The sequence below is a fragment of the Xiphias gladius genome, chromosome 15 (assembly GCF_016859285.1).
Source record: "Xiphias gladius isolate SHS-SW01 ecotype Sanya breed wild chromosome 15, ASM1685928v1, whole genome shotgun sequence".
Lineage (NCBI taxonomy): Eukaryota > Metazoa > Chordata > Actinopteri > Istiophoriformes > Xiphiidae > Xiphias > Xiphias gladius.
In genome coordinates, this window is record NC_053414.1 from 23,418,376 (window position 1) to 23,428,016 (window position 9,641).

Genomic DNA, 9,641 nt, shown 5'->3' on the forward strand with positions numbered 1-9,641 from the left:
ATTAACAGTGGATCAAATAACTACTTGTAGAGAGTAAGGGATCACATAAAGTGAAAAACCCAGCTGTGCAACTCTACAGACTTTTTTTTTAGGTTCTTTTAGGTCATTGTTTCGGTTTTTCTGGCCAGGTAATTCATAAACAGCAACAACAACAAAAAACTTTCTTTTTGCATTTTTATGCCCTCAAGTGGGAAAAAAACAAAAGTCATTGCAGCTTTAAACTAAATTTAGGCGCTGGCGCCTGTTGGTGTCAAATTAGTATTTTGTCAAGCACCGTGTATATGTTATTTATTTTTAGCATTATTTTGCAACTCTATGTTAATCCTGCCATATCTCCTGAGATTTCTATTTTGTTACTAAATAGTTAAGTATAAGTTCTAAAAAAAAACAAAAAAACCCAATAAATTATCTATCCCACTAAAACAAAGTGTGTCTGTATGTCACTGAGGTGGCTTTATGGCCCGCCTGTGCTGTTCCCTGCAGAGGGAATCAAACTATCTCTAACCAGATATTCCCTGCAGTTCTGCACCTCGATTACTTACTGAATAATAAAGGTCTCACTTTGGCGCACTTCATTAAGGTCTTATTCTTTTCTTAAGCACGTCTCTTATTCAGTAATTCCTATGGCTTCCATTCACACATACAGTGCATGCTCGCTCAGTCACTGCCTTCATACACACACAAATGACTGTCACCTTGTCTTTCAATCCCTCCCTCCCACACAGAGGAAGGGAGGTGGACTGCAGGGACACAAAGGAAGAGGGAGTGAACAGCTACTGGCATTAAGGTGAAGGAGACGCACTCAATGAGTGACTGAAATACAAACTGACAGGCTGGGAACTGATTCAAGTACTACCCAGGGAGCGTTGAAAAGAACAAAAAAACTAGATTTTGAAGGCTGTTCTCTTTTTGGATTTGCTGCCTCAAGGGGAAAAAAATGTTTGTTAGAGGTAAGCAACTGTGAGGATTATCCGAATGAACAGCAAGCAAGATTATATGTGATTACTAGATTGGTGTGTGACTGAGTGGAAACATGTAGTCTAATATATGGGGCATCATGAAACCATACAGTACGCAAAATAAATCTCTGCTAATGTCAAGACTTTCTCAATATCATTGTTAGTTATTCTGCGCTTTCTTCACGTTGGGCACTCTCAACTATCTATTTCTCTGTATGTTCTTTCACTATATGCAGTGTTGTGCATTTTTTATTGATACCCTGTTAAACCAGTGTAAAGAGATTGTTTTGTTTTGCCTCTCCCTATAGCCTCCTAAGCCTCAGTCCTCATCATTGTGACCGTTCACCATGGTGGACCTGTTCATTGATCGGGTCCTGGTGAAGAACAACAAGGACCAGGATGAGCTGGACACAGAGCGTGAGATTCTCATGCGCCTGCAGAATCGCATCCTGATGCTCTTCTTTGCATCTGCTGCATGTGAAAGCTGCCAGCAGTTTGCTCCCACTCTCACCAACTTCTTCAAACGGTTGACCGATGAATTCTATGTGGATCGCTCTGCTCAGCTGGTTCTCCTGTACATTAGGTACAACGCACACAGACACACATTCAAGGGGTATATTACTGTACTATACTTACACATTTATTCCCAAACCCTGAAACCTATTTTTAATCTTGTCAACTTCATGCTTAACATACCTATTACCCCAAAGCTAAACTTAAATTTAAACCCCTTGTGTGTGTACGTGTACAGTTATGTGTGCCCGTGTTGTCATGCATTTATACTCTAGGCGTGTGTGTAACCTTAATCTTAAACCTGAAGTAGTCTCAAATGATAAGGACTGGCAAAATAATCTCAGATGGGATGTCTTTCATCATATCTTTCCTTCTCAGTCATCCCCTCTCATGTATTCCCATCGTTGTCAAAACCAAATGTCCTCATAAGAGCAGTACAAACATAAACAAATTGGCTTTTGGATAGGCTTTTTTGGAGTTTGAAATGGAAAATGCACCAAACCTGTCCATCCATATCTCACGGCAAAGTGATTTTTCTTCCATCCATCAGTGTGGACGAGTCAGAGGAGCAGCAAGAAAGCTTTCTAAAAGAGCTGCCTAAGAAGTGTCTGTTCCTGGCCTATGAGGACCCCTACAGGAGGTGTGTGAGACAGGCCAGTTAGTTGTGTGCACAGCCTGCTGGTGGATGATTGTAATGTAAATATACCTAGCTGTAAAAAATCCATTAGCTGTATGCCAACGTGTGTGCCAGTGTGTGTGTGTGTGTGTGTGTGTGTCCACAGGGAGCTGGAGGCCATGTTTAATGTGGAGGAGCTGCCCACAGTGGTGGTGCTGCGTCCTGACTGCTCCGTCCTAATCCCCAATGCCGTGGAGGAGATACTCCGCCTCGGCCCGGACTGCTACCGCGGCTGGCAGGAAGCGGCAGAGCTCATCGACAGGAACTTCATGATCAACGAGGACTTTGAGGAGAAGTCCATGCGTAGCTTCAGTGACCCCGTGAGAAGACTCAAGTACAAGGTGGAAGATGAGAAGAAGAAAAAAAAGAGGAAAAAGCGCAGAGGGTGGGGCGAAGGTGGAGATGCGGAGCTGGATGGAGGAGCGGAGGGACAAGAACAAGGAGGAGGAGGAGGGTCATGGTGATGGAGACCAAGAACAAGAGGACAAGACTGTGGATTCCCCCAGAAAGTTGCCATGTTGAGTAATTAAAAGCTTCGTCTTCGGCTTTGTCTACTTGTGCTGCCAATGTAACACTGTCTTGTTAAGCCAAACAAAACCAGAAAATGGAGACAGTTCTCATCCTATTCATGAAGTAGAAATGTCAAACTGCCTTTGCTCTTCTATATCAGTGCAAGGCAATGACTGTGCTCTTACTGCAAACACAGCTCCAGGATGAGTGGGTGTGCATATGTCAACAACCAATAAAAGGTCATGTAAAACCCTGCTGAAGGAACAATGAATGCTGCTAACCAGTGCTGACCTCGGCTTGGAATTGGCTGTCTTTAACATCTTTGAATGCTGCCAAGTACACGGTCAATCCAAGGTTAGGTCTGAGCCAACGCTTACCCTTATGTCTTGTTTCATTACACCCAGGAGATTATTACAACCATTTCTCAATTTTCAACGACACAGCTCTGTAATGCACTGGGTTTTTTTTGGGGGGGGTTTTTTTACATGATAATTTGCAGCTTCCAATCAAAACATGCCATGCATAATCTTAAATCAATGAATTATTCAGCACCATTAAACTAATTTTGTTAGCGAGTGTTGTGCTTTGAGTGTTTATTAAGTCTAGCTGTACTCTATAGACTGCACAAGAAGCAATCAGAGCTATTCAAAGGGAGTCAAGTGAAATGATGGAGAAACTGGCTTTTCTACATAATGAGTGATTTCCTTTGACTGGGACTCATCTTCTTTCATGCTGAAGACTGTGTTTAGCCTTTTCACACTTCCTCGCACACATAAACTGTACAGATGATGCTTTTATGTGATCAGTCAGGATCTGCATCTGCAACAGTTCCTGATCTCTCACCAGACCGATGGAAGACGGAAGGTTTTCTTCCTTCTCGTCTCCTCCGAGTGACCTGAGCCTCAAGCATATGCTGCCACTAATGCAAATACGCAAAGCAATCTTGTGCTTCTTTGCCTTCTTGGAGTAATGGCAGTAATGGCGGGAGCAAATGACAATGCATCTGCAGACAGATGATAAAGCCCGTGTGTCGTCAGGTGTCATCAACAAGGTGTGACCGGTTGATTGGTAGGTTTGATGTTTGATGTGCTTTATAAATGACAGTGACATGATGATTTATGGCAAAGCACCCAGCGTTACAGACAGACGGACAAATAGGCCACATTTCCTGTCAGAGCTGCTCTAAACAAAGCTCTTCCTAAGGGTAATGGAAATATTGCAAATGCCCGTGCTTTCTGGACGTGCACTATGCTGCACAGGCTACATGGCAAACACAATAACTCCCCTTTCTCGGGCTCTCGTGGGAGAAATGTAAATGTTAAACCTAAATCCGAGCAGGTCAAACCTGTAAAAAGACACAGAGGCCTAATTAAACGAGAGCTGCTGTTTATTCCCCACCCTTCCCTTTTGCCTACACAGCAGCTTATTGTTGCTCACTAAGACAAACCTTGATAATATCGTCGAAGACCCCCCCTCTCTCTCTCTCTCCCTCTCCCTGCACACGTAGACAAACGCACACACGAACACACACGCGTGCACACACAAAGGCACACACTCGTTGCGCGCTCTCGATTGCAGAACGCGCAACAAGCGGACCAGTGGATGGAGAGAGAGAGAGAGAGAGAGAGATACAGAGACAGAGCGCCAGGAGAAGAGGAAGAAGAGAGAAGGACGGATGCAAGGCGAGGCCAGGAGCGGGAAACCTTATCTCTCCTGGTTGTCCAGCTGTTGTCTTTTTGTTTTGTTTTTTTGATTTTTTTTTTTTGAACCTCAGCATCATTTTATCACGCGATTCCTGCCTTTTTAAAAAGCCCGATATCTTCCCATGTCCGTCCTGATGTGCTGCTGCGCCTCATCACGATTCTTCAAGGATATGCACAGCGGCTGTTATCACGTCGACGTTATTTTCCATTAAATGGCAAGGATGTAACTGAACCACATCGGAAGCACAGGATCAACCATGACAACCGGGCTCGACGAGCTGTAGAAATCGACGCGGGGAAGCGGAGCAGCCGCGGTCCGCGCGTTCCTTTGCGACTAATTATTGTTTTCGTATGTGATCGTGTAATTTTTCCCTCCCTTCATCCACCGGAGCTATAAGGCCCATAGCCCGCATCGTCTCCGGGCATGAAACCCGTGGGAATTATGATACCAACGTGACGCACAGTCACACAGCACAGCGGGGAAGACAACGCGCCGCGACAGGACGGAGGGAGGGTGTGAGGTCCAGCAGAGCAGAGCCCTGCGCGGCACACCGATCACCGGGGGGAGGACGCCCAGTTGTTGTCGGACTTCTCGAGCTAATGCCTGCCGTGTAGCCCAGCAAGTGTCGCCCGCTGCCATTCCCCCACTGAACATTTCGTTTTTCTTTTTCATGTGTCGGGCAAAGCGGAGCGGGGGAAAGGGAGGAGAGTACAGTGGGTGAGGGCGCGGAGAGACGGAATGCGGGAGACGCAGTGAGCGAGGAGGAGGAGGAGGAGGAGGAGGAATCGGAGGATTGACGGTAAGATATGGATATAGGCTATGAGGATGCACCCCGCCCCTCTCCCTCCCTCCCTCTCTCTCTCTCTCTCTCTCTCTCTCTCTCTCCCTCCCCCTGTCCACACGCACACGGGCACATCCATGATCAATGCCTGAGAGGACAGCGGAGGTGTCCTGCCCCTCTGCTCCTCCGCTCCTCTGCCGCCGCTGCTGCTGCCAAGGGCCGTTTGATCGCTGAGGGACAGGGGTCTGATGTGCCGTTGTGCTGGGCCTCATACCGCCGGCTGCCATTAAAGCTGGGTCAGTAGTGTAGGAGTGTGAGGCATGGGTGCTGTGAAATATTCATGGGCACGTGATTAGCCTCCTCTGGGCCTCTGAGGTGTGCAGGGAGCAAGTGGCATTATGACTCAGGGTGTCCCACGCTTTGCCCACCAGAGGTGTCTGTCACCGGTAGGCCCAATTATGTCCATTTTCGCACACCTCCATTGCAGTGCCTGTGGTGTGCTGCAGTTAAAAGTGGTGTAAATATGCACACTACGGGCTGTGTGATGCGGGGTTTGGCTCGAATGTTTGCAGGTTTGCTTTGGCGACTGACCCCAGATGGGAACATGAGGAGAAAAGAGACGGAGAGAGGAAGACAACGCAGACCCAGTGAAAGTCCATTATCAATATTTCAGGGAGGGGAAGAGAGGACTGGGTCAGCGGAGGAGGCCAGGGAGGGAGGCAGGAATGACCGCAAAGGGGAGAGACCGAGAAAGAGATGCCAAGGAGAAAGGAGACGAAATGAAAGAGGAGAAAGGCTGTGGGGAGGATGAGAGTAGAAAGAAACAGCTCGCTGGCTGACAGGACTCCTACTCTTCTGTCAGGCTGAATTTCTCCTACATTAGTAACCTTGAGTGTGAAGGTATTGTTTGTGGTGCGTTATTCGATTTGTGTGATTACGATTTTGTGTATGAGGGACGAAAATGACGATTGATTTGAATGGATTCATGGGTAGAAATGACTGCGAACACAGGTGACTCGCCTAGTTGTATGTGAGGCTGCAGTGTGCATGTTAGATGGAAGGACACAACAAACACGGTTTGTTTCCATGGAGGGATGGCTTATGTCGATCAATGAGGAGAAAAAAGGGAAATCGATTTGCTTAAACCCCTCAGACATACACACATGCACGCATGCACGACACAGGTTGGATGGATTTTCTCTCATTTGCCTTGTAAAATGCACCTTATTTGTCTTTTTCTCTATTTGGACCACTTCGTATAGGTTCCTATCATGTCTCTTTGCATCAGTCAAACACACTGAGTCAGTCAGCTTGCTTGTGCTGGGAGCGTTTATGCAGGCCTGTTCAGAGCTGGAGGCCGATATATCAGTGCAGTATCAATGTCGTGACTGGATGTTACATATTACAATTTTTTTTGGGCTGTAGCTAATGATTAATTTCATTATCGATCCATCTGCCAATCATTTTGACATTTAACGGCTCAATTCTTTTTTCTTTGACAAGAAAGAAATTGGGGAAAATGCCGATCACAGTTTCTCAAAGCTTGAGGTGATGTGATATTCCTTGTTTTGTTTGACCTACAATCAGAAACCTTGATCATATATGACCAATATTATCATTATTATTAATAATAATAATAACAATAATAACAACAACATGCAACAAATTAAGACTCCACAGACTGTGACATGTTGAATCTTTGCTTGAAAATGGACTAATATCAAAATAGTTGCTAAGTCAATTGTCAGTCACGTAACTGCTGGTATATTGCTGTGTATCTTATAGTTGTGTGGGACTGGGAGTGATTGCAGCTTTACAGTTCAGTGATATGATTGCCTGTTGTGGTGGAGACAGATCAGCAGTGATGTTTGCCTGTTTGGTTGTCACATCCATATTATCACTGTTTTTCTCTCTCAAAAATTGCCTCTAAAAACACAAATAATCAAATAATCTCTTTTGCATTGCTAAATATAGATAGCTATTTTTTCAAATATATTGTATTTGATTATGCTCATAATATCCAGTCAGTGTGGGCAATATGGATACAATTTTCTATCATGGTATGTAATTTTTTAAAAACCTTGATAGATATATATAGTAAATTTTCTGAAAACTAATCTGTTAAGATGTTCGCTTAACCCAATGAATTAAACAGCTGACAAAATAAGGTACCTCTACACCTTCCTTCTTGTGCACGTTATGGCAAAATTTCTGAAGGGAGACAACACTTCTATCATCTCAGAGGATAAGCCGTCATACTGTCCGAACCTACTGTCCAGCCATAGCCTGTCCTGCCTTCCTGCAAACAAAAGCTACCGGATACACGCGGCCCTGCTCTGTCACACCTCAGTCAAGGATTAAAGAAGAAGAAGCAGAAGCGGTTTTATTCACGCCTCGGGATCACAATCCTGTTCTTTGCCCAGGAGTTTGTCTGGGTGACACGATGAAACAGCCTATATCATAGTAACAGGTTATGCTGACACAAGAATCTTATTTAGTACAAAAGGGCTTCAAGGGACATAGAGTACAACAGACAGCAGACTGCATGTCATCTCAGTGTTTGCTCAAAATCTGTTTTTTGCACACAACTGCTCATGTCTGGCTGAGCTTTATCTGATGGAAAAAATAAATTTTAATCAAAGCCATATTACTGTGCAGTGAGTAAAAGCTCAAGATTACATCTAATGCACAAGGCTGCAACTTCTCTAAATGAGTAAAAAAGGTAAAGATTTCTCATGTTATACTTCAGATGTATCATGATGCGGTCTTTTTAAATGCTGTAGGACTAGGGAAAGCTCAGATACACACCATTTTTCGTGCTAGGTTCTCCAACTTTCCATCACAGCATGCATTCAGGCGGCATCATACCATTCACACATTACTGCAACCGTAGATGTGTGTCACATGTTAAACATTAGAATCCATTAAGAATAATTAGCCAAACCCAAGACATTTGGTTCCCCGTCATTTCACATATTAAAATTTACAGTTTCCAGGAACTATAACACCTTTTTGACTTTTATTGCAGCATTTCCCTGCTGTTTTATTGTGAAAACTAAGAGCAGAGTTCTGTGAGGGTTAATCACAATAACACAATGTGCTATTTTAGAAAGGATGAATCACGTTTTTTAAAGTCTGTCTTACAGTAATACAACACTTATATGCCCATATGCATAAATGAATGTATGTTAGTTGTAAAACGTTTGTGTATCTGATTGAAGGCTGGTCGGAGACGTATTACACCTATAAGCTAAAAGTGGGATTGCTGTGACAGTGGATTGTGCTGCGGGAGGCTGTCCAACCCTTTTTTGAAGATGTTCCATCAGCAATGGCAGTCCAGTAGCAAACATTGTCGCTGCCGCCAGCTACAGTAGCTGGGAAGTTTATCGTCTCATAACTGGTAAGAGTTGATTTTAGCAAAAACTTAAACAAACTTAAGATGAGTTCATAATTTTCCATTGGTCAAACCATTCATTCTTTTTCTGCTGTTTACACAGGTTCAGGTCATGTTAATTTCATTATTTATATCATTTGGAATTATTGTTATATATTGCTAGGAGGTACTGAAAAATGTGATATAATAAATATTTCTGTGCAAATCATCCCTACTTTCCATCATACTTTCATGCTTTGGCCAGTATGACCATGAAACAGGTATTAAAGTACATTCTGTGTGGTATGAAAACGCTCTTAAAAAGTCTTGGGTTGAACTTGGTGAACCCTACAGAAACCCTGTCAAGCAGATATGCAGCAAACAAAGGGAGGGGCTGCATGGTGCTAGTACCGTAACTATGATTTTCTGACTATTAAATGACGTTCACCCAACAAGACCTCCAAAGCGAGCAGCAAAATATGTTGTTTGTCCAAGCCCTGTAGAAAAACAGGCTGCAAAAGAGGATTATTTTCGTTATAGATTAACCTTCGGATTATATTCTCAATTAAGTGATTAATCATTTTGTCAATAAAATGTCAGGAAATAGTCAAAAATGCTTGTTATAATTTTCCACAGCCCAAAGTGACGTCTTCAAATGTCTCTTCAAATGTCCACAGATGTTCAATTTACTATCATGTACGACAGAGAAAAGCATCAAATCCTCCGAATCCTCACGTGAGAAACGGGTACCAGAAAATCTTGGTAATTTTTTTTCTTAAAAAATGACTCAGACGATTATTTAATTATCAAAATAGCTGCAGATGAATTTTCTGCTGATCGGCTGATTGCAGCAGCTCTAGTCCAAGTCATAATTACAGCTGGAAAAAACATATTTTTCTGAAGGCTCTGACATATCTGACTTTGCACTTAATAACACACTCTTGAAGTCTGAGATTCTCAGACATATAGGGCACTAGGAAACAGCGTGTTTTTAACTCAGAGAGCGCCTGCTGAGGGCAGGATTAGGATCCTGAGAAATATGTGAGGAAACTTATCAGTGCTTAATCAACCTTCCTGCAGCTTTATAAGAGACTCATTTCTTCAGGTTAAAGAAAATCAAATGAC

The 9,641-nt window shown here is 43.5% G+C and overlaps 2 protein-coding genes across 2 annotated transcripts in view; both read left to right on the plus strand.

The window, feature by feature from the left end:
- The first annotated feature begins 1,306 nt into the window (after nucleotides 1-1,306).
- LOC120800813 (nucleoredoxin-like protein 1) lies at nucleotides 1,307-2,612 on the plus strand. The gene is made up of 3 exons (XM_040147176.1): nucleotides 1,307-1,542; nucleotides 2,023-2,112; nucleotides 2,255-2,612. The coding sequence occupies exons 1-3, from the start codon at nucleotides 1,307-1,309 to the stop codon at nucleotides 2,610-2,612; spliced, it is 684 nt and encodes a 227-aa protein (XP_040003110.1).
- A 1,775-nt stretch (nucleotides 2,613-4,387) lies between these two features.
- LOC120800463 (adhesion G protein-coupled receptor L1-like) overlaps nucleotides 4,388-9,641 on the plus strand; it is a 28,236-nt gene continuing 22,982 nt past the window's right edge. Inside the window, exon 1 of the mRNA XM_040146587.1 lies at nucleotides 4,388-5,161. The gene's annotated coding sequence lies outside the window, so the exon portion shown is untranslated. The remainder of the gene's footprint in view (nucleotides 5,162-9,641) is intronic.

Bases quoted from the DNA above. Each gene is read 5' to 3' on its own strand.
- LOC120800813 (XM_040147176.1), top strand. From the start codon at position 1,307: ATGGTGGACCTGTTCATTGATCGGGTCCTGGTGAAGAACAACAAGGAC. The intron at 1,543-2,022 runs GTACAACGCACA...TCCATCCATCAG, and splicing joins CTGGTTCTCCTGTACATTAG to TGTGGACGAGTCAGAGGAGC. The intron at 2,113-2,254 runs GTGTGTGAGACA...GTGTGTCCACAG, and splicing joins TATGAGGACCCCTACAGGAG to GGAGCTGGAGGCCATGTTTA.